The sequence below is a fragment of the Epinephelus moara genome, chromosome 9 (genome assembly GCF_006386435.1).
Source record: "Epinephelus moara isolate mb chromosome 9, YSFRI_EMoa_1.0, whole genome shotgun sequence".
Classification (NCBI taxonomy): domain Eukaryota; kingdom Metazoa; phylum Chordata; class Actinopteri; order Perciformes; family Serranidae; genus Epinephelus; species Epinephelus moara.
The window spans coordinates 21,295,815-21,322,611 of record NC_065514.1 but is presented as its reverse complement, the minus strand read 5'-3'; the positions used below and the strand labels follow the sequence as shown (position 1 = coordinate 21,322,611).

Sequence of the window (26,797 nt, the reverse complement as noted above, 5' to 3'; positions counted from 1 at the left end):
CTCGATGTGCCCTGGATTTCTTCAAACTCCCCTTATGTCGCCTGCATACATCATGGGCAAATCAATTACCCACTTTAAGTGTGACCAGAACTGTGTAATTAGAAGAAATGGAAAAGAAGTAATCGCTCGGCTGCACACTACAAAGAGTGAGTCAAATATATAGATCTATTATCTTTTAAAATCATTACAGAAGCAGTGAACAAGACCAAGTCCTGGTACATAGCAGAGAACTGAAAAGGGGAGCGCAGACTGAGATTAGATCCCCTCTCCTCATAAACAAAGTTAAGTGGGACAGGACCGGGAGTCAGATTTCCTTGTATTCTCTTCTCCGTCTCTTTTTCCACTTCTTTCCTCTTCAGCTAGCCAGTGTGTCTGGCCTCCCTCACCCTCCCCTGTGCTTACTCTCTGCTCTCCCCTCCCCATTCCTCTGTTTCCACAGTGCAGAAATCATTGTTGAGCCTTTATACTGTGATACTTCATCTTTTATCCTTTTCCCTGTGTCTCTTAAGCCCCTACCTTTTTTTTTTTTTTTTATTGTGACGTTTCTACTTTAATTTTCCAAAGTAAACTTAAAAACTTCACAGCCTAAGTTAAAAGACAACACTACAGCCATGACAAAAAGTGTTCTTACCTTCCAAGTAACAGCTGGAGGAGGACGAGAGGCCTTTCTTAGATTTACACCCCACCAATTTCAGGCATATCTCCAACATTTTCATTTGCTTTCTTTCCCTTCCCGCTTGAAAATGTTGTTGCTTGTTTAAATCAGGCGTCTCTTGAACGTTTCCCCTCTACATGTGTCCAACAGGAGAAAAGTTCAAACACAGGAAAAAAACTGACAAAAGGAGAAGCCAAAATAGGTGATAAAATATACTGGTTTTCTTTTCCTTGGTCCTTTTTGCTGGTGTAAATCCTCTTTCCCCTCACTCCTTTCTGAAACAGAAAGGCAGAGTCCGCTGTCCGGCAAAGTCTATCAACTTTCTCTTCTGAGCGTCTCCATGTTTTTTTCCCTCTTTTGCTTTTGTGCTTTTGGTTAGCTCCACTTTTTGTGAGATACAACAACTATCCAAAAGCGCAGATTTGGTCCAAAAGCTTGCTAGACCTGTAGATGTGTCAGATGAGTGGGCAGTAGGGCAGTCTGAGCGGTGCCATTCCTCTGTCCTGTCCCCTGTGTGAGTGTGTGTGTCTGAGGCACAGGGACTACTCGTGCTACAGCTGCCAACAAAGGGCCTCTTTCAGGCTCAGCCTGCTGCACTCAATGACATCAGCTGAGCCCTCCCACCTCCAGCAGCAAACACACAATGAGAGGGAGAGACCGCCACACACACATACACACACAGGACTCACCAAGAATACAAACAACAGCACATCAGCACCCTAAATTCATAAGAACGGATGGGACAAAAGCTGCCTGATTTCAAAACTTTGAAGTTTAGGTTGAGTTCAGACCTTGAATAGCTCCTCTTCCCTTCTGTTGAAGTCATGAGATGATTACAAGAAGCTCCTCCTCCAACTTTTTAACCAACCCTCCCCCCTCTGACTGTCCCACTGCCGCTCTCTCTTCTTTTTGACCATGCTTTTTCCCTCTCATCATTCTAAAATGTTTACAGGTTGAAGACTCAGTTCTGGAAACAGGGCTGCGTTGTTTAAGACAAAGCTAAAGCTCTCAGTCAAGAACAGAGAGAACAGTATAACCTTCAGCAGTCTACTCTGGACATCAAACACAACTCAAACAGGCTTATTTGCCATAGGCTATTTCAAATGGAAATAAAGTAAGCAGCACCATATTTGAATTTATTAAAATGAGAACCTTTATCTTTTGATCTTTACAGAAACATGTCTGACCATGTGATTTCAGAGAGCAGTCGTGGCTTGGCCATATCTGGAAGGAACAAATAATCCTTGGCAGAAGCCAAGCTGTCTTACGACACAACTTTTTTTGAAATCTCTTTTCTGTCTTTTCTCTGCTGTCTCAAAGTGTTGTGATGCACAACTGACTCAGAGGTTAAGTCATACTTATGAACTAAATCGACTGCAAGCAAATCCATTGAAAAGAAAGAAAATGTCACTACAGCTGTGCCTTGAAATGCATCTGAGAATGTTGATGGCATCTGTCAAAAAAAGTCTGACTTAACTCAACAATGCACACTTCTTAGCTGAATACAGATGCACCTATTTTCCTCTAAAGGCCTAGACACACCAAACTGTCATCAAAGAACTAGCGGCGACGAAAGCCAACTGTTTCATTGCCTCACGTTGCCTGTCTCTCGGCCAAAAAGTTGCACTGACCACACCTCAAAGACTAGAGCCAACATCCAGCTTGCATGCACATTATGTGCCTGCATGAGAGGAAATAACTCTCCATACCAGAAGGTGGCGATAGTCTGTATTCGTCAATAAAAAAGGGAAGCTGGAAGACCAACAGGGTGGATTAAAGGTGCTACTTAGGCTGTTAGCACATTAACAACACCACAAATTTGTTTCAATCTCACTCCCTCTTGAATTAAGGCGTTTGTTTACTTTCCTCATTTCCATTTTTTTTCTCGTGCATTGAGGCCTATGCCGACTCAACATACGGAACTGGCCAGAAAAAGGACTGACAAGGGCCAACAAGGGCCAATGAGGGCATACCGCAAAAACTAGGGACATACACTCACCGATGGCCTGATATTGACACCGTACACAGTACTACACTGTCGTACGCCATTTGCAGAGGATGGGGACCATCATTACCACCCATTCGATAGACTGCAATTCAAAAGTAGCCAAGCAACACAGTGTTTTTGTTCACTTATGTTTTTGTCAGATATATTATCAAACTCTTTAATAATTCATAGGCGCAATCTACTTTTAAGCAGGATATTGTTGTGCATTTCTGTTATTTTGTCCACTCATATTATCTGGGCTAAAAGGACTGTCTAGTCATTATGCTACAGACTGAAACCACAAAAGAGCAGCTGTAATCCACTGACTATATCTGGCAAATATTTTTCCATTGAAACGACAAACATCATTCTAGAGATAAGAAACCCAGTCAAGTGGGTGATTACATACTGGTGGGAAGCCGGCCTGATGACACCATAGCACGTAGCATGAGTGCCAAACCAGTTAACTGGCTGACCTGGTCACTGGAATTTCCAATAAGGGAGCAGAGGCCCTGACTAAAAATATGCCGTTACAGGAAAATATACAATGCAAAATGGCTTTAACAGCTTTTGTTTCCATCTTTTAACATGAGTGAGAGCAGTGACATCTGAGTCTTAATCTATGTCTGTAGCTGACTAACAGACATTTTATGTTAACCAGAAAGCCCAGTTTGCAAATACTGCTGGGGGATAGTTTCACTGGTCAACTTGGTGAGTAATACAAGGGGAGGAAAAAGAACAATAAACAAACGTGTCTGAAGACAAAACTGATACATGTGCAACATATAAGACAATGAGAAATACGAGGAGAGGAAAATAAAAATCCCCAGATAATTACTGTTTTTGTATATCCTCAGTTCGAGATGATTCCAGTCTGCCTGCTCAATTACAGAAGGTCAGTGCCTTTTCCTATTAGCTACACGCTCAGTTCTATTTATATGGCAGGATGTAACCCCTCCATCACACAGCCAATGGATCAAAGATGTGATGCAAAACACGAACCTGGAAAAAATCAGATGCACCCTCCATTAAGAGATTTAATAAAATCTGGGAGTCATGAATAAACTATGTGAATTGTCTACCTATAAATGGTCCTATCTGTGCTTAAATACACTATGACGCTTTTTTTTTTTTTTAGTTTGCTTTCTGTTTTGTTTTGTGTGTGTTCTCTTTCTTTTCCTTCCACTGTTCTTTGTATTTCTGTACATGTACACCTTGTGATAATAGCTTATGTAAGTGTCTTGTCTAATAAATGGAAAAAAACACTAAAAATAAAGCCTTAAAAAGAATAAAGATAAGGTGATCTCTGTTAGAGGAGATGTAGCCTATTATTAACTACGTTTATGAGCAAGTTTGCTAATGGCTGAGCGTGTATCACCAAGGGTTCATTTAATGTGCCTCATTATGTTTGCTTCATAGGTTACATCTGACAGTCAGAAGAGTCCTTTAATGGTGAAAAGGCGCAGGAGTTCAGAAAAGGCGCCCTCATGAAGTTGTCAGACTGTTTCCCCGACCAATAGTCAGAAGTCAAGATTTTGAACTGGGAGGAATTCAAACAACACTACACATCCACATCTTTAAGTCTTGATACCTAAAGTTATTGTATACTTGTTTTAGGTAGGCAGAGATGCTCTCGTTAGCAGCTACAGATATTCTTTAACATGGCGAAAGTCTCGGTCGCTTTGCATGTAATGACCTCAATACCCTGAACATCCCGTCACATGGCACCAGGCCCTGCATCATCGCTGCACTGCTGGTATGGCAAACATTTGTGTTCCTCTCATGCACCACCCCAAATACCAATTAAGAAGAAATGCAGGCTTCCTCAAACTCTGAGAAAGGCCCATTAACTTACCGCAGTCACAAAGTGTTGTGGAGATGAGAGGATGAAGGGAAGAGGAGAGGGGCTATAAAAAATGGAGAGGGAAAGAGGAAAAAAGGTTGCAGATGGAGAAACATGAAGCACATTGTTTGGCAGTGAGCTCATAGGAGAATCGCTCGCTCGCGTTTTATAATCCGGGCCGTGTATGTTAACAGTTAGCTGACGTACATCCACCCACGGGATGGATTTTGGCCCTTTTCCTCTCATATACCCCCCCCTCCTACTTTTCCCGATTCAGTTCTTTAAATCTTTCTGCAGAGAGAACAGGTTGTATTCCCAAATTCTGAGGCAGCAACTGCACTACGACTGAAACTATACTAGTGTTATAGCATTTAGATGTTGACATGAATCTATATGTTACATCATATTTCAAATCCTAATTATCAATATGACATAGGCATTACTTTTACGCCAAATTACTTATTTGGAACCAGAATTCACTGAGCAAAAATGCAGCTCAAAAATTAATACTAGGGCTGCCCAGTGGATCAATATTATATCAATATCTTGAGACTAGATATCGCCTCAGATTTTTTTCATATCGGCTGCATTACAGTAGAAGATGGGAACCATCAACTTTAACCACTTAGTCATTATATCCACATTACTTATCAGAAAAATCTCATTGTGTAAATTGTGAAAGCACCAATTGTCAACCCTGCAATATTATTACAATATCAATATCGAGGTATTTGGTCAAGAACATTTTTGATATTTGATTTTCTCCATGTCACCAAGCCCTAATTCATACCATTACATGATTAACTGCTACTGATATCTGCTTTAAACATTTTGCAACGCGCTCTGCAACTCATCTTGCAGCTAATTTTTTGTAGCATAGTGTAAATACGCAATGCTCCCATTAAAAAGCATTCAAAACATACGCAGGCCACAGGAAAAAATGTTTCTTTTTTGACAAGTCAAGGGAGAGCTGTAATTGCAACTGCACTTATCACCATCTTCAATGTGTTATTGTTCTGTCCTGGAAGGCATTCTTCTTCCTTCGGCGTTTAATGTTAGACTTGAACACTTGTAGGTGTATATGTTGCCCTGTCTGGTCCGCAAGATGTGCATCCCTGGCACCTTTTGTACTGGAGAAAAACAAGCACTATCACGTTTTCAAAATTTTGGCATCGACTTGGTACCAAAGAATCAGTTATTGTGACTACAAAGATATTTGAGGACTGCCTGATTCCTGTCTTACCCACTCCACATGAGGGCACACACAAACACAATCACACAGTCTCACAATTTTAGAAATATATACCAGGAAACACTTGGCATAGGTCCTGTCCATTTAAGTCACGGACCATGAGTTATTACACGTTTAAACCGAGTAAGCTTTCTAATTACAGAGGAGGATAAGAGTAGGAGACAGGGAGAGAGATGAAGCCGCGTAGGTTCCAGCACATGGTTCATCATTCCACTGTATTGCTTCACAGTCACAGCCAAGAGTACTTAAATATCAGACACTCAAGAACAAGGTATGTATGTGGTGTGTGGATGTGTGTGTGTGCATGTGGCTGTTTACTCTGGGCCTTCTGGAGAATGCAGTCAGAGTGTCTGAGTTGTGTAGACTGGCATATGAGGTTAAGGGGTTTAGAGTTCCACGTAATTCTCCACTTGGTATGTTCCACAGGGAGAGTGGACACTTGAGGACAAAGCAATGGCTGCTCTGGTTCAAGGTTAAGGTCTCTAGCATCAGACTGGAGTGGTGATAAATTACCAACGTGGACAACAGTGAAACTAAACATACAGAAGTTCATAAGCAAACTTGCAAGCAAATTAAAATATTTTCCAAGGCTTCTGATGTGCAGAAAAACTACCATATGCACACAGAGAACAAAAGCCAAACAACAGCCTTTATATTTATTCTCTCTGGGCTTGTTAGAAGCTGTTTTCCCCAGTGTATTTTACATGGAAACAGTGAAACTGACCCAAAGGTCATTAAACACATTTTATGATGAATTCCACTTTATGTGCATGCTCTCGTGTATCTGCTCACACACAAACTCGTTCTCTCTCCAGCCAAATCCCTCTCATTTGAGGTGACCCGTTAACAGTCCACTGTCAGCTCAGCTTTACAGTGATCTTCAATACAGACGGGCCTGCTAGCACGCAGAGCAGAGACGGAGGGAGTTAAACCCCGCCGACCTATTGGAATGGGACAGGAGGAACCATTTTATCATGATGACAGACACAAAATAGGGCAACACAAACCAGGTGACTAAGCAGGGCCTTTGCTCATTTCTCCACACGATAGACTGCTGTAGGCCCAGACGAAACTATGTGGAGCCAAAAATATGCAAACTTTCGGAGAATAGAAACGTATGCATGCTAGCCCAGAGTTAAAATTTCATACTTTGAGCAAACAGAAAGCCAGATTGAATGCACACAACTATTCATCACTTGACGGGGATACAATGCTGCGCTAATCGTCGTGTTGAAAAGGTCTATGAAAATTAAGAAAGTCCAGACAAATGGGTTCTACTCAGAAACCTGTGTTTCTTTGTGTGTGTGTGGGGAGAGGAGTGGGTGCTAATCCAGTCATTTTCAGATTTTAGCTAAACTACTCAATTTGACCCAGTGTGCTGGAATGAAAGCACAACTTTTTATATTCCATTGTTTTATGAGTGTGCAGACTCAGGGAGCCAAACTCTTTCAGGAGGGAGAGAGAAAGCAGAAAAGAAAAGGGAGCGTGTGTACATATGAGTGGGAGGTTTGCAATGCTACAGCGAGAAAGAGAAAGCTAGAACTTAAACTTCTTCCATTACTTTGGGTCTAATTTATCAGCTCAAAAGCACAAAAAGACAGCACCTTAATAAGAGGAGACAGACAGTAAACAGGGCAGAGAGTGTGTTTTTAAAGACTCTTAACCTTAAATGTCTTTGAGATGTTATCTAGACGCCTGGGGAAAGACCCCATTTGTCTGTATGCCCATTGGGGTAAAAACAGAAACAGATACATAGAAGGGTGACTCTGGCTTGGAGGCTCTCGGGCTGCAGCAGTGGAGCTGCTCGGGCTCTTCTTTGTGTCTAAGTGGATCCAGATGCAGCAAGCATAGCAGGCCTCCTCTTATAGCGCTATGAAGAGGAGCTTAACACAACACAAAGGGACAGGACAGCATACCAGTACTGTATGGTCTGGACTGGTGAGGGGCAAAAAGCAAACCAGACAATAATGTAAGTGGTCAGACGATGCATTAGTGGAAAGGATTTTATTAATTCCTGCTCAAATCAAATTTTTAAAATATTTTACAAAATATAGATCTCTAGATACAGGGACACTGTCAGCAAAATCAACCTCAAATAAGGCCTTTCTCAAGAGGAAGGCAAATGCCCTCAAATCATGCCCCCATTTTATCCTGTAATCTGCATGGGGAGGCTCTCTGACCGAGAGGGCCCATAAATGGCTGAAATTTTTACAAAAACCCAGAGCTGGCATCCTAGGTAGCAGGTTGTCTGCAGAGAAAACAACAGCTGCGTCTGGAGCTGGGGCTGCCTGCTCAGGCATGGAGAGGGGAACAGGGGGTGTTTTTTTCTGTATGTGAGTGTGTGTGGACCCGGGTGGCGAAGAACTGCCACTCTGCATTCCTAACCCAAGTTGGAGGTTCTCGGCATGCGTGAGTATTGTGTGTACTGTATGTGTGTGTGTACAATGAAGGGATAACCAGCAAAAAGAAGAAAAGGAAGTGCTCATGCTTGTGGTCTCACTGTTCTGACTGGAAGACGACAATGAATGCCCTCATAACTAACATTAAAACAAGCCAACCTAATTTTAAGCAATGTATCAGTATAGAAAATCTGACTTAGTGACTGATACACAAGTGTCCAGCACACACAAGGACATTTCAGTAGATCATTTTCTTGTCAGAAACTGGGCTATCGCAAGCCCAGATTTCATAACATATACTGTTGCAGACAGTGAAGTGAATCCAAATAACAAAAACCAGGGTGAGAGTCAAAGACTCACCAGGACTGTTTGTCCTAAACCGACATGCTTACACTTTCAATTGTTCTGTGCAAAACACTGTGTACCTTACGTACATGGAAAAAACTTTGGTTTAAGCTGTTGTCTCTGCCTTCATGATTTCGTGGGAGTTTTTAACCCTTCATAAACTTCTTTACAAGCTGCTGAAATTTCTCAATTTTAGCATTTCATAAAAGCAATAAAATTCATTTTAAAGATTTCAAAATTTTCTGGCTTAAATGTAAGATATAACAACTGTGTCAGATATGGTGCATTGCTATTATGTTACATCAATGCAAGAACATATATGAGACAGACATCAGGAAAATGTACTTTACATTTAAAGCTATAGTGCGTAACTTCTACATGTCCGTAAAGCCACTATTAGAGGAGATGACACAATGCCGATTAAGCCGATCGGCTCCTCTAACATCTCGTGGTATTTTTCAATATATATCATTTTTAGTTTGCGTGTCGACCGGCAACATTCCCGTGCTGGCGCACAGGAAATGCCGCGTTTTACCTCACAACAAGAAGGGAGGGGGAGGAAGAGCGGAGAGTGTCTCATAGCAAGAGGTAGAGCGCAGGTAGAAAGAGAAAGCAACATGGCAGAGAACCCAAAGAAGCGGCCGAGACACGGTTCAGAAGTGGATCCTACCACAAAGAAAAAGCCTGGACGTTCAGCTGAAGGTCTATTAGCAAAGAAGGAAAGTAACCGATGGAGAAGGCAAACAAGGATTTGTACTGGCGTTGCTTTTCCTCGGTGGAGAGCCCTGAAGGAAGAAATTGGGCTGAGGGCAGACACGGATGTTGCCTTGCTGCTGTTGGATAAGTAAGTGACTTGGTTTATAATTATATCATGAGTAGCATGTGTTGCTGTTACATGTACTGGACCTAGTACTTTATTATTTTCTTGGAAATGGTGATATGAACGTAATGTAATGTTAGCAGCCTGGTGTTCGCTACGTTGCGTAGCGTTGTGTACACAGTGTGAGGCGAGTGTTACTCTGTGTACATGGAAGTGCTCATTTGTTGTAATAACGCATTATCCGCTGGGGGGGGCGACAGAAGTTACGCACTATAGCTTTAACTTATATGTGTACACCATGTTTTCATGAATGAAATTTATATACCCCACATATATAGCAAAAACATGTAGCTTATATATTCAAGTTTTTTACATGTAAAATTAGCTTTAAAAGGATGTGACATACATAGATCCCATTACCTACACATGGAAATATGTCATATATGCATATAATATGGTGGACATGTATGTTTGTATTATTATGTATTTGTATATTAATCAAATCAAATCAACTTTACTGATCCTTTCCAGGAAATTGATTTGTTGCTGCAGCAACGCCACAACAACATGCAACCAAAAAGACAACACAATACTTGTTCAATGCACCACAGAAAAAAATCACTAAGAAAATACTAAAATACCAGGCACGGTAGTTTAAAGTAATTGGGGTCGGCAGATGTTAGATCTAAGCCTTCTCAAAAAGTAAAGTCGGCTCTGACCCCTCTTGTGCACCGCCTCCATGTGACCACTCCAGTCCAGCCTGTCACATTTGTACATATATGTTCTATGTATAAATAATCATATATGTGACATAAATGTCAAAAAATGGGTCGCGGGTCAATTCTGAATGGACCGCAAATGACTCGCAAATGTGTCAACTTTGCAAAAAACACACTTTATACTGAAGTACAGTGAATTTCTGGTACAGAGCTTTTGATATGCTGTTTCTTGCCATACATTGAGTGACTAAAGGACAGCTACTTGACAGAGACAGAAAACTACCTCAACCATATGGCCAAATGCAAGTTTGATGCTGAGTATATTAAATTGTGTGGACCGTAAATTAATGACTTAGGAGAAATCTGGACCCCGTGGCTGCACCAGTTGGGAACCACTGATATATGGAATTCAATATATGTACATATATTACATTTCCGTAAGGGATAAATGGCTGTTGTAAACTCAGCTCTGAGAGAACAGTCTACAATATGAGTGGAAAGTGCATCTGCAAATTTTCAAAATAAAGATTTGCCCTTCTGAAACTCAAAAAAAGAAATGTATGGTGCATAGTTTAAAATTTTATGGACTAACCAAGGACAGGTATCTTAGTGTACGAATCATTTCATGCACACCAACTACATTTGTTTTGTCACACTGCAGCTATCAACAGGCTGCAGCTTGAAAGCAAACACAGGGTGGCTAAATATCAACAGTCCATAACATAACATGAAAAGAGGCCAACCCTGTCGTACATGACAGAAATAGTTGAGGATAGCAGTTAACTATTAAAAAATGAACAACACAGACCCAAGTAACTATATAGCTTAAAACAATGTGCTTATACTCTCAACCTCTACCCTATGAAAGCTGATATACTGTTACTAATGCTTGCTGCTTATGTTCTGTTCACTTATAATTCAATTTAGCCCATTGCTCATTTTTGCTATTGTTGTCCATGTCTATAAAATGCTCTGTGAAATGTAAAATCCTCTCAATAAAAACCTTGAACGAGCCCAAGACAAAGAAACAGAGACAACAGGAAGGAGAGAGCGACAAAAAGAAGAAGGGAGAAAAAGAAAAGAAAGAAAGGAAAGGGGGAATGAAAGGGGGAATGAAGGGAGGGAGGGGGATTGCACCAGTTATTTGAGGGAGGAATGCACAAGAGGTCACATTCTTCACTCCACTGCTGCGGCTTGCCCTGTGTTCAACTCCCTCTCTCTCTCTCTCCATTTTTCCCTGTGTAAAACAGGCGATATTACTCAACACACCTCTGGTGCAACAGATTACACACAAGTGATTCACTAGAAAACAGAGCGGACCTGCTCAAGAGGCAGAGGATGAAGAAGAGGCTGTAAGCCGGAAATCTATTGATATGTTCATACTCATGATCAGATAAGTTACTACATAATAGGCCTTGTTCATGAACAGCATTTTGACATGTCACAGTAGAGAGGACACAGGTGTGATTAATAAAATTAACAACAGCTGAATTCCATTTAGCTGTTTCAGTTTCAGGGTCTTGGTAATGTGCACACTGGATCACTGTCACAGCTAACTGGGACGTTTGGATAAAACAGGGCCTTTGTTGTTGGTAACACCTGTGCTTTACCTACTATGGCAAACCAAAATGTCTCCTGTGGACTATGCTATTAACAGCAGGAACAAGAATTATCTTTTATCAATGTAAAATACTGCAGACAGACACCTTGTATACAGGCATCTTTCCATTCCAGTCTTTGCCTACAATGTTCTGAAAACCTAGCACAATTCAACAGAAATACGGGTGATGTTAAATCTCCTCATCTCAGACTGTGAGATCTGACTAAACCTAAATTGTCATTAATCCAGGTCTTAAATCATCATTACTGTGCCTCCTACTGTAAACCACTCCTGTGTAGACAAGACTGTAATTAGACAAAGTAGATTAATCTGGTTCTGGTTTGCTGTGGGAAATGCGTGGTCATATGTGTCTTTGAGGTGAACTGACTCGACTCTATCATTCAGACTTGTACCACTACAGAGCTGGACGTGACAAAATGCTGTATATTTGCCTTGCTTTGTCTGACTTTTTTGCACCAGCATATTAATATCCCGAATTCAGGCCTTGTGGATCTCGATTACAAGAGTGAAAAACAGGGAACTTGCCAGGCACAGACTACCTTGATTGATAAACACAGCTGTTTTGACTAGTCATCAGCTGGGGTGGTAATAAAGTGGAGTCCTTTCCAGGTGGTCAAAACTTGATGAGAGGGGAAAACACTTACTAATTAACAGGGTGTCATCCGGCAAGGGACAAATGTGTCTCTCTCTCACACACTCACACTCACACACTTTTTCTGACACATTTAGACATCATTGCTAAATTTTGCAGGAAAACTAGTCAACTTATCAACCAAACTACACCTGGCAACAGTATCATCGCACAAAGAGAAGCTTACATCTACTGCTAGCTCACTCGCACTTCTGAGCTAGCTAACATTACAGCTCAGCCAAGAGGACGCCATTAATGTTTACATCTCGTGTTGTCATAAGCCATAGCTTCTCCTCCATGAGTAGATGCACACTTTCTTTGATGTGATGCAGTTGGCAGGTGTAGTTTGGTAGAAAGAAATCAGTTTCTCCATGAAAATGCGCACAACAAGGTCTGTGGATTATCTTTAGTAACTGGGTCATGATTCCTGGAAAGAGACATTGCTGTTGAGTTTTTCAGATGTATTTTTAGCGCTTTGAGCACCACAAGCCAAGTGCCATCTAGTTCCATTATATTCAAGAGAAGGCAGACATCTCTATGGCTGATATCTCCAACACTCTGCAGCTCACACTAAAACAATCTAGATTAATAATCGGCACTACAGGTGAGAGGAAAAATATGTGGTTTTGATTTTGAGGAGAACTGTCTCTTTAAGTAGTAAACAGATTAGGTAAGGGATAAGTCCTTTTACTTGCACAGGGTCTGTGTGTGCGTGTGTGTGCGTGTGTGTCTGAGAGTGTGTGCCCATTAGACTGGAGACATGGCCAGCCACGGCGAAGGACAAGCCACCAGGGGCCTAACAGCTGGCCTGAATGAGCATTACTACGAGGCGCCTGCTGCGTGGGTATGTACGTGGGTGTGCACGCATGCACCCGCACTCACACATACACAGACACAGACCCCCTCCTCCTGTCCTCAGAACCCACAGGGATCATGGGAGGAGATTTGGTGTATAGACTGTATGGATTCCTTGAGTTCCAGCCAAGAAAGAGCCAGACAGGCTAAAAGAGAAATGGATTCACTTACTGCGTAAACGCAGAATGCAGCTGCTGCAGGAAAAACACACACACACAGAAGTCAAATGATGTCACTGAAAGGCTACATGAGAAGGGGAGGAGTTAGACTGTCTAACTTTGGCCCAAATTACAATTTTTAGAAGTACATCAACCGAAATCACTTAAAAATTAAAGCCTCTTCATATGTAATTATTCACTATCAAGAAACATTAACCTGTTGCACAAGATGAGCTAGATATTAACATGACATTGTATATCGCTGTCGTGTTTACAAGGCTGGCCTCAAATATATATTTAAATGCTGCCATAATCTTCTTAGCTAGTGGTAAGTGTGATTATTAGATAGAGAGAGAGAGACAGCAGATAGTGAGAGGAGAAAGATGGGGTGCTAACACACAACAAGGATGCCTAGCCAAACTTGAACCGGGAATGTTGTGGGGCATGGATGGCAAATAAAGACCATGAACAAGCGGGGTGTCATCTTCCTTCAGCCGCACATTATAATGTGCCTTGAACATACTTAAAGCTTTACCAGTCTAGCCTTCAGGCGTCAAACAGGGAAGAATTGTGGGGTGAAGCCTGTGAGTAAAAAGAGAAGCCCTGTAGTGCCCATACTGAAACCCATCCAAGCAAGAAGCAACATGCCAGAGGTCTACATTTTCTGTAACCTAACTCGTCTGGCTGCTGACCACAGGTTGGCACTGTTCTCCGTTTGTTGTCTACAAATGCAAGTTGGCTGTAGTCACAATTTCAAACAATGAGGGCAATCAGTAGCCAATCACATGCCAAAACCACTGTCTGTTAAATCCTTACACTGTTTCCAGCTGTTGTTGTTTTCCTGTGGTCCAGCAGTTTTGTGGGGATTTACAACTAATAGGTTAAGCTTCATACAGAGGTGCATTTTAATGAAATGCAAATGACTGAATAAACAGAGGAATAAACAGAAACTGCTCTCTTGAAATTTCATAATGATGTAGTACCTTGCTGCATAATTTGCATTAAAAGGTGCACTACGTTCCTTCAGTGGTGAACTTGGTCAAAGACAGCCTCCCTCTTTCATTACTCCAACCACCTTCTTGAAAAGGTCAGTGTTATGATATCTGTGCATATCCAAAAACCTGTTGATATCCAAGTATTTCCCAGTGTTTAAAAGAAGGTGTGTTTCTCCTTCTGATCGCAAAATGTGGGCTTATCTATTAGGTGTGCATCTCTAACCTGTTGGCGAGCTGGTTTGTGTACAATGCATCCATGAGGACCAACAGAGCTGACTAGTATCAGGCAAGATGCACTGTGTTGCAAACTGTGGTAAAAAAAAAAAAAAACCCAGCTGAGACATATTCTGAATGCTCTGTGCACATGTTGTTGAATGCTCCTAAAACTCACCTGCATATCCCAGATATCTTAATTAGAAAATACTGCATTGGGAATAAGGCCTTATTTGGAATACCCAAATGGAGTATGCTGTGAACATGACCTGTATCAAATTTGTAATATGGTCATATTAGAAATAAAAGTGGAACATTAGTGTGCATGTAAACGTATTTAATGTCTTCTCTAGCTAAGCCTGACCACACACACAAAAATGGCACAAAAACAATACTGTGATATGGCTCTTTGTGGGTTTTAAACTTTCACTGGATCTAACAGCTTATATTTTAATAACTCAATGTCTAATTTTCAATGTGTGCATGTGTGCTTCACATTAAAAGCCTTTTATTGCTTTACTGGTGAAATGCATTTTACAAGAAGCAGCAACAGTGCTAGCAGCTGCATTAGTAACATGGCAAATAAGAGCTGATTAAACCTGCTGTTGGATTAAAGTTGGAGCAAAAATATGCGGGAGAAGAAATCTTAATATGTTTTTGTTGTGGGACTGCATCTCTGGGACATTGTTATCTCCGAACGCTTAACGGAAAACACCCACAAAAATAACACTGAATAAATAAGCTCTGATAATACCATGCTATCACGTTCTCTATGAGAAACTATAGATTAGGTGAAAGCAAAGGGGCTTAATGAGGACACATATACTTACAAGAAGTATTCTTTTGGAATGGAAATGGTATCTAGGTCACAACTGATATGTACCCCATTACAACACACTAACCCCATGAACAAATGTAACCACCAGGGAGCAAGTATCCCTTTAACTATCAAATGTGGGCACAGGAATTACTGAGCTACCTCAAAATCAGACAACATTGTTGTGATCCTCTTTCCTTTGAACCCTCCAACCTCCAAATCCCACTCTGCTTTCCTCTTTCCTCAGTCAGCCCTTTTCAGGGAATGGCAGGAAAACATATGAGAGGCATCAGTCCTTCGTTGAATACTTTTACACAGCAAGTCCACTTCCTGCATACTAAAATTAAAGGAGGAAGGAGGGAGGCGCAGATTTGACGAACAAATTTCACTTTAGTGAGTGTAATAACAGAATCTCTGACTAAAGCAAAGCTTATTCTGACACTGATCAGGGTTAGACCATCATAGCCAAAATTAGCACTGGTGTGGCAGGGACAACGTGCAGTCGAACGTGTACAGATATAGTAATAATGGGTGACAAAGGAGAAATAAGTGTTTGATCATCAGCAATGACCGCAGCTGAACACACGTTGTCAAACCAAGATCTATTTTTGTATCTACAAGTAAACATTATACACAAGAGACATTTAGACTACAAAGCAGCGATCAAGTACGCTCTTCTGCTGTGCTCAGACCTGTTTCTTAAACAGGCCTGGTAACCTACTGCAGCTTGTAATCTAGTCCATGATTCATCGACTTTCATGGTCAACTTGGGGAGATACTCAGTTATCTAAACCACACACAGAGAAAAAAAAACCCTGGAAATACAGTGTGAGTTATGGTTCCAGAAATTTACTACCCTGCAAGATCCCTAAGATCTGTGCTAGCTAGCCAGTGAGATCATACCTCCCCACTGTACAGTACACAGAGATGCCAAGAACAGAGACAGGTCTTTGCTTGCCCTTCACTGCCTCCGTCTCTCTCACAGGCAGCTGCATGCAGAGGTCTCAACCTGCCTGCTGAGAAGCAGCATGGCGCTGGCTAGCCGAGTGTTAACTAGCTGGGGCTCACCAGGAAGAAGAAAAAAAAAACACATGGATGTAAAATCATGTGTTGATATTGCTCTCATCTTGCACTATGACTCACATCCCCTCTCGCAGTCTAACCTGCTCATCACAGGAGGAAAAGGGGCAGAGAGGGAAAACAAGTCACTGACCCTTTGCCAAATTCAATCCATTTACCGGCAAAGGCTTTCATTCTGTTTTTCTGACCTTCCCTGTCCTGTCCCCCTCTGTGTTATGCAAGACTTAGAGAGTCAGTGGAAAGTATTCCTGCCAAGGCATTCACAGCCCTACAGACACATTTGGTAAACTTATCAGTAAGCTGGATGCATGGCATGCATCCGGTTCAATGGCAAGTGATCATTTTAAAACGTCAAAACAGTTTAGCTCTATCTCTCAACTGATGCATTTGTTTTCCTGAACTGGGGGCAATTTTATATGAGAAACTGTCCTGCACTGATAAATATATATATTCTGTTTACCTCCCAATACTTTTTCCACTTATGTCTGGAGGTAGCAATGTTAAAACTCACCCCTAGATCTTGTCATTTTATTGCCTTCACCTCCCTCTGAGTCAAAATCAAAGCTGAGGCAGTTCATTAAAAGACCAAGCCAAACAAAAAACATCTATTAGGTTTTTTGTTTTGATTTATGATAGAGATTAGTACAAACCTCCCTGCACCTTGGTTATACTGTGTTGTGCTGTTCTTGGCAATATATTAAGACATAAACCACCATGAAGGCACTTTCATACGCCAAAACTAGTAAATAACAAACCATTGACTCTAAAAACAAAAGTGAAGTAACCAATGATGTCACCACTGGTTTTATGGGTCATGATTGAAGCTACATAAGACTGCTTTCTGCCATGCTTCCTGCTTACTGCCATGCTTGTTTTAAAGATTGTCATTTGATGTGGCATTAAAAAGAACAAAAGCCTCTAACCAGGAAGGTAAACAAGGAAACAGATGCGCTGCTTTATAGGGTCACAGACTGAAAAATACAAAAGCCAGAAAAGAAACATCACCAGGTAAAACAAGTGTGATACAGTGGATGCTGGGTCATTGCTTTGCAAAGCATGGTGAGGCCCTGTGCCAGCAGCAGGCTAGGCTTCCCCAGAGGCAGAAGAGGCTCCCTGAGGAGTGCAGCATGGGTGGGATTAGCTCATTCAGACAGGGCCATATTGCGGGTCTATCTGTGGCTGCCATGTCTGTCCAAAATTATCCATTAACAATTATAGGTATCCTTTTCTCTGGCAGCCATGTTAACTAAACATGCACTGTGGGATCATTTGAATATATAGGGCAAATAGTTCTTACTAGAGATTCACCAGCTTCTCCGCTGTGATTATTTGCTGCTTTTCTGTGTCTTATACAATAGTAAACAGACTATCCTCTTATTTGGGATGTTGGTCAGACAAAAAAGTCAAGATATCGTCTTGACTCTAGTAACTATTTATGGAAAATTTTGACTATCCACTGACATTTCATTAACAAGACAACAAACTGATTTACTTACAAAACAATCTACAGATGAATCGATAATGCAAGTACCTGGTAATTGTTAGCTGCAGCCTAATTTCAGACACAACCTGTATGTTCGCTGCCACATCCAGAATATCTTACAGCATTCTGTAGCACACACTCCACACCATCCTGTACAAACACAGGAGGAGGAACAACTGTTGAGCTCTGCCACATTACACATTACAGGAGGTATTCCTTAATGATTGTTTCTGACTTAGTAGATTTAAAAGGGCAAGGGGAAGGATGGGAGCAGACTTATCTTTTACTATGTGCCTTTTGCTTAAAGCTGTCCCACAGCATCCTCTGTCCATATCATTAGTTACACAGAGAATAGCCTGAGTGCACTTTCCCCTACAAGACTGCTGTAATTCTCTGTGATAGGAAGTTGTGAGTAGCCCATACATCTTTAAAAATGGAGTGTATTACCATAATGTTATATTAGTCCATCTATAATGCTTCAATCTATAATATTGCCTTGTATCGTCAGTGGAATTTTTGAAATAATAAACTTCTAAAATTGCACTCTCAGTGTAAATGAAACAGATAATAGAAGCTCTGAACATACAAACAAAAAGCTTTTTCAAACTTTTTAAAATATATTTGGTGGCAAGAGCATACCACTCTCTTATCATGGTAAAAGTCCCAGTAAACATACACTATATTAATAAATGTTACGATAGCTGCATCAGCAGCTAGATACTGCCAGATGAAAACTGTAAATGTACTCACAAGTCAATGGGGAAAAAAATCCAACACAGAAGTTACTTCTGTTAACATTTACTGTTATAACAGCAAATATAAATCAAAGGCAGATAGTATTCATATCAACATCCTATCTTTTTTTTTTTAAATAACAGGCTTCACAAAAGTATAGAGTTGGGGTTTAGTTACTTTGAACTGGTGCCAGAGACTAGTAAGTCTATCAGTGTGCCAGTGTGTTCAAAACATTTGAAACAACGTGACAATGGATGTACCAGTGTAGGACGCTGATATAGAGTCTGTATGGCCCTCACTGCACCGTCACATTGAGTGTAACTCATTTGTATATCATTTTACTATGCCAGAGATACCAAGTGACCCAATCTAGCACTATAACAGGTTGCAGTTTACCGTTCATTACATGCTTGATTAAAGGCCGCCTTGCCAGCAGCAGTAAGTCGTGTGTTGTTGTGCAGCATTACAAAATGAAGCACACTCAGACAGCCAATCACACAACTAATGGTACAGATTCATTATACCATCTCTAGGCTCACTCTGTGTCAAATTTTATGGCAAAACATTGTTTTATGAGCTGCTTGAATTATTAATGTGTGGTAAATTTAATTGTAAGCTGTTAAAATGTATTATTGCATGCTGTGAAATGAACAGCACTTTCACTCCTTCAGGTTATGCAAGCAAGTCTTATATTCATCTGGCAAGCTGCATTCTCGATGATGCAACCTCAGTAGCATTGAGGCTATATGTAAACTGTTGCCATTTCTAATTACACATCCTAAGATCTTCTGCATCTTGGACTCTGGTGTTTTCACAACAGTGAATAACATTCACTTTGTTCCCTATACATTCTGTGGTCAAGCCAGTGTACTTGTTTTCGCTATGTAATTTGCATTGTTGAAAAGTAATGCTGCACACAGACTAGAACAGGGTGTCTCAACATTTGATCATTGGCATGTGGGGGCACATGATGCTTGAAACAAACAATTTATAGCATTAAACAAACTGTTAACATTTTGATGAATTTGCAGTCGATGAAAAGTAACCTTAGAGGAAATATTTTTCTTACCATGCACAGCAAAAACGTTACAGGGTTGGGTCCCATGGCGTGACGACTCTCTCTTCCCACCCTTGATGAAGGCCGGCAGACTAGGTCTCCTCTGGTCCCCTACAAACTTCCCCGGCTGCTGCCCCATAAGGGCAGGGTGCCAGGCCGCAGCCCGGACTCTCCAAGCTGAACTCAGTTGCTCACCGTCCAACAGTTGGCCACCAGGCTGGGAGGGGATTGGGAGAAGACAGGAACCCCTTTCCCTGGCTCAGCCTGTCCTCTCCTGGAGTACGGGTGATACAGGTCACCTATGCAGATCCGTGTTACTCCAGTATGTCTCTGTTTATCATGCATTAATGGATCCTGAGTGTTTCAGAGGTCAAAGAAAGGAAGTTCAAAGTAATCTGGAGGAGGGAAACAAACAAGAATCACTGATGAAATCATCAATAGTGATATGATTGCATTAAAACAGCTTTAAAACTATTCGAATTATCCTGAAATTTAAACTGCAAACACCCTCACACTAGTGTAGTAAGGGTTAAGCATGTGCATCCAAATGCTTTTCTATGCCAAATAATCTACTTTATGCTAAACTTGCTATAAGTATGCTCTTCCTTGATTTTCAACAGTCCTAAACCTATATTACCTGTGCTTCCTTTGGTATACAACCACACTTCCTTGTTATATCTAGGATGACTTATACACCCACTGGATTTCCTCTTTTTAATGCCATTCAAGCTAACCTGCAGGCTACACACATGACTATCAGGAAATTAAGTGTTGACAATAGCAAAGTACTCAATACAAAAATAATCATCAAATCATCTAGAACATACATAATTGCACAGCAAAGAGATCACTGAACTGCAGCAGAGCATTAATAAGTGTTATGCTATTGTTCCTGTGCAACTTTTTCTTGCATCAGCAATGTCAAAAACATCAAATCACAGCCATGGGCTATAAAGTTAAAATGACACACTTCTATCACACAACGCAAACTTGCACTATAACAGTTAGTTACAAACTTATGGGGGGATAACAAGTGACTGGAAACTTACATTGAAATATGTATTTAGTTGGTAAGCTGGCGACCTCAAGCTAATGTTGAAGGTAGCCATGGAGGCTAACTAACGTTAGCTGGTGGTATGCAGCGCGAGACCCTTAACTGCACATCGAGCACTCAACAGTTGGTTCTTCCTGGGTCGCCGTTAACACGCTGTGTCATAAACGTCGGACAAGTGCACTCAAACGTCCCCAAAAAACACCACAGTTCACAGCTTTGCAGCTGGTCTCCCCAAAGCCAGAGTGTTCAGTTTGTTTCAAACTTCCGTGTCCAGTCTTCGGAGTTTCTTCCCCCTGTGGTACCCGACTACAGAAGACACTTCAATCAAGGAGGTGAAGAGAAATCGAGGAAACTCTGCCGGCCACAGACCGACGACTCTTTCTGCCAGCCCAACCCTCCGCTTACACTCGCCGAGCTCTTCGTTGCCGTCCCCTCGGTTCGCGTACTTATTCATCGCTCTCACGTGAAAATCTCAGCAGTAAACTTTGGTCGAGGAGTAGTGGTGTCGCTGGTGCCGCCATACTTCCATAAGCAAGGTGGTTTACAGAAAAATGTGGGTGGGGCGACGTGTGACGTAGCGTGCGTGCGTGGGCTAGTACAGAGGGACCGGAGCAAAGGTTTTATTATGCTGGGAGTGCAGGAGGACATAACACCTCCAACTCCACTGAGAAGGCATATTCAAGGAGCATAAACTGAAGGAAAACCTACCATAACCTACTTTCCAAACCACTTTTACTTTATATAATGTACTGGCTTCAAAGATGTGTCAGTTACAAGATGATATAGTATAAAAAATCCTGAAATGGACATCCTATGTGATGACAAAATTGGAAAGTACCTTAAGTGTTTTTCCTGAGCTGCAGACTGATACTGATAATAAACCAATATAATCCAAATATTTGGTTGGCCTCATCACTTTCACCAGCTCAGCTTTTAATAGTAATAAGTCAGTATTGACAGTCTTATTCAATAAAAAAGTAAACATTTTATGAGGATTTAAAGGGACAGTTCATCCCAAAATCAAAACTACATATTTTTCCTCTTACCTGTGCACTATTTATCAGTCTACATTGTTCGGCTGTGACATGCCAAGTGTTAGAGATATAAGCCGTAGAGATGTCTGCCTTCTCTCGAATATAAAGGAACCAGATGACACTCGGCTTGTGGTGCTCAAAGTGTCAAAAACATACATTTGAAAAACTCACAGCAATGTCTCTTTTTTTTACGAGAAGTTTCATGTAGGAACTATTTCCTTTCTGCCAAACTACACCCGCCAACTGTATCACTGCGCTGGGAGAAGCGTGCAACTACTGCTAGCTCACCTAGCACCACTGAGCCAGCTAATGTTACAGCTCATCTGAGGTGGACGCCATTAATGTTTACATCTTGTGCTGTGCTAAGCACCAGCTTCTCCTCCATGACTAGATGCATGCTTCCTGCGGCTTGATGATATGGTTGGGGGGGGTGTGGTTTGGTAGAAAGAACATAGTTCCTACATGAAACTGCTCAAAACAAAGTCTGTGGACTATCTTAAGTAACCAGGTCATAATTTCTTGAAAGAGACATCACCACTGAGTTTCCAAAGTATTTTTTTTGGCACTTTGAGCACCACAAGCTGAGTGCCATCTAGTTGCATTATATTTGAGAGAAGGCAGACATCTCTAGAGCTGATATCTCCAACACTCTTCAACTCCCACCAAAACAATCTAGATTAATAAACAGCACTACAGGTGAGAGGAAAAATATGTATTTCTGATTTGGGGGTGAACTGTCCCTTTAAGTCTCCAGACATCTTTTCCTTTCTGTTTCTTCATTATTCAACACAACACACCACACTGACAAGTACTGGATATTTATAGAAAATGTATTGCATACAACAGTTTTTGTATATAACCACATATATCAAAAGTGTTCCACTATACCTCTGTACAATGTAAGAACAGCTTCTCTAGTGATTTCTAAATGCTGCAGAATCATCAAACAATAGTCAGCAGTCTTGTTACATCAAATACATTTGAAGCCGTACAACAGTAAGGTCACAAAAGGAAGGGTTCTATGAAAAAGTCCAGTTCAGTCCTCGGATGGGCGATCACTTCCTGACGTAGCTGCTTGATGTGATCTTGTGTTTGTGACAATGTCACAGTTAGGATTTGTGCACTTTAACCTTCCTGTTCAAGCAGCTTCTGTTGTGTCAACATCACAATCTCCTCCATCACTTCTGGCTTCAAGATGTCCTTGACCTACAGAGACATAAAGCAGAGAATTATGGATCAATCACGGCGAGAAAAACATCATATGGATCATGGTGAACAATATTTTCATAGCACAGCCTTTATTAACAAAATGTAACAAAAACAAACCAGCCGAAATTATGCATACTGCACAATTACTCTCCCGTTTTTGAATGCAGTAATTCCTTCAATGATCTTAGCATTATGGTAAGCATATTTAGTTTTGTTTTTTGTTACTGAGAAAAAATATAAAACTTCTTTAGGAGTTATGTGTTCTTCAGTGTACTATGGGTTGCAGCTTAAGAGGAGACTCCCCATGAACCCATAAAACTGTGCAGATGCGTTAACAACATTATGGTGATAGCATATTTGCTAACAAACTGATATTATATAAGTGCAATATTTACGAGAAGCATTTGTGAATAAGTCATCAGTTCCCCGCCCAAAAGAGCAATGAAATCAACCACATCTTAAGAACAACAGTCAAAGTTGAGATCTGCAATCAATTGTTGCAGTAGGTTCTCAATGTGGCCACCAGATCGCACAATACATCACAGAAAAGGTCCACTTTTTTATTGTGCTATCTTTTCATTGCCATCATTTTAAAAATAAGAGGCAGAGGGTGCAATTCAGAAACAATCACGTAATGTTGAAAGCTGAAATAAGTGACTGTCATTAGAGTCACTTTTTTCTGATTGCTTCCTACCTGGTGTTGAACTGAAGATTCGTAGCAATAGAGAACACTGGTGTCATACAAAAGGACCTTGTGTGCAGCCAAAGCCAGTAGGCAGTTTCTCAACCGTGAAATCACCTCTCGATCTGACAGACTAACAGGCTGAAGGGACAGAGACAAGACACAAACAAGTTCAATATATATACATGGAAAAACAGTTTGGATGCAGTAGATTAAAATTCATAAAAAAGAAGTGTCTCCTTTCTCTCGCAGGACCAGGTAAACTGTTAACTTCTTAATTTAAATCCAAGTTTGTATTCATTGCTATGATGACTTGTGAAACTACAAAACAATGATCTTTGTGTGTTTCTTTTCCCACCTCCAGGCTGGTGTAGAAGCCCCCAGCCTCCACTTCCTGTTGTTCCGGTGTGGGATACAACCACACGAAGCCGTTATTCCCGAGGATGATGGATGCACCACATGGCAGGTTGTGGAAATGTGTTTTCTGCCTCTTGATCAGAGAAGGAGAAAGCTGTACCAGCACTCCTTGACCCAACTGATGGTCCAAGAAAGTAGAAACAGGATATTAGATCAAATAAGGAAGAAGAAAAGTATTAATAGGGAAAAAAAGTAAAACTACAATTTGTAATGCAAAAATCATAGTACATATCAAGGTGCAAAATCACTGTGGTATTCTGTCTGTGATATAGAAATGATTAATTATACTGCTTTACGCCTTGCTTTAATTGTACAGGTCTTATTTTCATAACTCCCTGTATTCATTTGACCATTTACAATTGTTTTACCTCTTTACTTTAATTGGTGAATCTCACCAGAGTACAGAGGAGACAGCAATGACAAGTGGAAGATCTCTAAGTAGTCACCCATTTGGCACTCATGTAACATATTTAAACATTCATTATCATCTCCAAATAAAGGTGTAACTACCTGCTGAGTGAATCACTTCCTGTTTATAGAAATGTGTCTTTGATGTTTGTTTTATTTAATGAATTTGTACTCAATTGTCTATTGCTTGTTAGACTTGTGACATTGTTGAAAAAGAGAGATACACAGAAGTGTCTACATTCCCAAAATGTGCATATTACGGGAGTTCCAAAGTTTGCAAGCCGCATCTGTGATAGCACTGTCCACCCACAAGTTTGTGCTTGCCTTTTGTTTACATTCTGGTTTGTTTGATTGAACCACAAACAGTGAGTCATAAAGCAAACTGAAGCATTATTTAGTGGTAGCATCACAGCTGTACTCTGCACTTGTCACTGTGTACACTAGCACTGTTAACTTACTTTTCCATACTTTAAACTACGGGTGTGCAAGGATAGGGCTCCATCTGCGAACACAGACTGCACCTCTGCCTAAAAGCACAGGAAAAGAGCAACAAGAGCATTATGAGTGAGAATAATAAGATGGTGTAGCCTATTAGATATTAAATATTGTAATAAAAATGTGGGTTACACTGATGAGATCGCCCTCCTGAAGGTATTCTCTCATGGTGAGCTCATCTTCTGCTGACCGTCTCCTCTAGAAGAGAAAATCAAACACAGATTTTAAGCAATAAATCAAAGTTGACAAGACAAACTTCCCTGTCCAAACCCATTTCCCCTATCCTTTAGGTTAATGCTAGTTCGGCTAACAGTGTAATACACAGAATATTTCTCCCAGTAAATCCCGTTTCCTAGTATCTCACCAGCTCTCCACCAGGCAGATTGACAGAAGACAACAAGAGGACAGAATCCAGCCGGGAGTTGGTCTCCACCTTCCACCGTTTCTGTTGTACCTATACATATAACAAACAAAAAAACATGATAAGATGTCTTAAAAGCCAAATAAAAACAGCATGTTCCAACATTATATTTTTAGGGAAGACAGACATCCTATATAAGAAGATACATGGCAGCTGTGCCTTACCTCTGTGATTCTGCCAACCACCACATCTCCAACCTCACCGTTAAACCTGCGATTCAAAAACATACCCCATAAATGTAATTACTTAACTTCTGCAAAACCCACAGTAGTTAAAACATGCATGAATCAACTCAGTACAACTAGGCCCAATTGACTTTTTGACTGTAAATGTTTCACTTACCTGGTCTTGAGTGGTCTGACACAGATCAGCTTGTCTACTCTCTGCACCTCTCCAGCAACTGAAGCCGTCAGCTTTTCTTCATCAACATAGGTACCATGACCCCTGGGGATAAATAGTATATACAGATGATAATGAGAAACAAAGCCAAACAGTAACATGCTAAAGAAAATGCTTTATAAATATATATAAAATTATTACACAACCAGCATAGCTGACACTAAACCTTTATAGGGAGGTAACTGCCAGCTAGTGCAGCCAGCATATTATAATAATGATGCTCCTAATGATGCCAATCCAGATTATCAAACGCCTTGTAGTTTATTTCCTTTCATGACAGTATGGTGCGGTCACGATACACAGCAGCAGATAACACCACCAGTTCACTAACCGAATGCCTACCTCATGAAGCCGGTGTCTGATGTGATAACATCGCCGGGGACGACCAGATCTTTTCGGTCAAAAGCAGAAACTGATAAAGACACTGGTTTTTGAATAGTTGGTAATCTCATGTCAGCCGCCATGCTTCCTCTGTTGCTTCTTCTTCTTCCCTCTCTGGCAGTTGGGAAACAACGGTACGTGTTATACCGCCACCTACCGAGGAATGAGTCTGAATGTGTTTCTATCTGACGTTACTTGGAGTTAAAATAGTTTAATGAGTCTAGAAACATGAGAGAAATGGAAAATATTCTGTAGCATTAATCTGTAAACTTTTGAAATCGTCTTCTCAGAGATAGCGCTGTTCTTCTTCTTCTTCTTCTTCTTCTTCTTCTTCTTCTTCTTCTTCTCACTAACGGCGTTAAAGGCGCATTACCGCCACCTGCTGCTTCGAAAGGTGTACCACAGATTTTAATATAGGCTATTATTATTTACTCCTACTATTTAATAATTAAAAAGAAAAACCATGCGACACTTCCTAATGACTTATACAGTACACAAGCCTGTTAGATGCACCATTATCATTTAATGCTCTAGCAATTATCATAACAATAATAGTTATCTTTCTCTTCGCAGTGGGATTTGGAAACGAAGCAAAATTAAAACAATACATCACAAAGTTCATATGTCTGCTC

At 40.8% G+C, this 26,797-nt stretch overlaps 2 protein-coding genes across 5 annotated transcripts in view; both read right to left on the bottom strand.

Moving 5' to 3' along the window:
• abl1 (c-abl oncogene 1, non-receptor tyrosine kinase) overlaps positions 1-20,054 on the bottom strand; it is a 38,385-nt gene extending 18,331 nt beyond the window's left edge. For 2 of the 4 annotated variants that reach the window (XM_050052335.1, XM_050052336.1), the window contains exon 1: positions 19,678-20,054. In XM_050052335.1, the coding sequence (XP_049908292.1) occupies positions 19,678-19,804 (127 nt within the window). In that variant the 5' untranslated portion in view covers positions 19,805-20,054. Of the gene's footprint in view, positions 1-631; positions 1,469-19,677 lie in introns of those variants that run through there. The other 2 variants (XM_050052338.1, XM_050052339.1) reach the window with 1 other exon arrangement.
• Positions 20,055-22,565: 2,511 nt separating this feature from the next.
• Positions 22,566-26,495, bottom strand: exosc2 (exosome component 2). The gene is made up of 9 exons (XM_050053725.1): positions 26,127-26,495; positions 25,728-25,829; positions 25,550-25,595; positions 25,329-25,418; positions 25,097-25,162; positions 24,928-24,996; positions 24,003-24,179; positions 23,657-23,785; positions 22,566-22,959 (listed from the first exon to the last, which is right to left on the bottom strand). Exons 1-9 carry the CDS (start codon positions 26,246-26,248, stop codon positions 22,879-22,881), a joined length of 882 nt encoding a protein of 293 aa, XP_049909682.1. The 5' UTR covers positions 26,249-26,495; the 3' UTR covers positions 22,566-22,878.
• Positions 26,496-26,797: the final 302 nt, after the last annotated feature.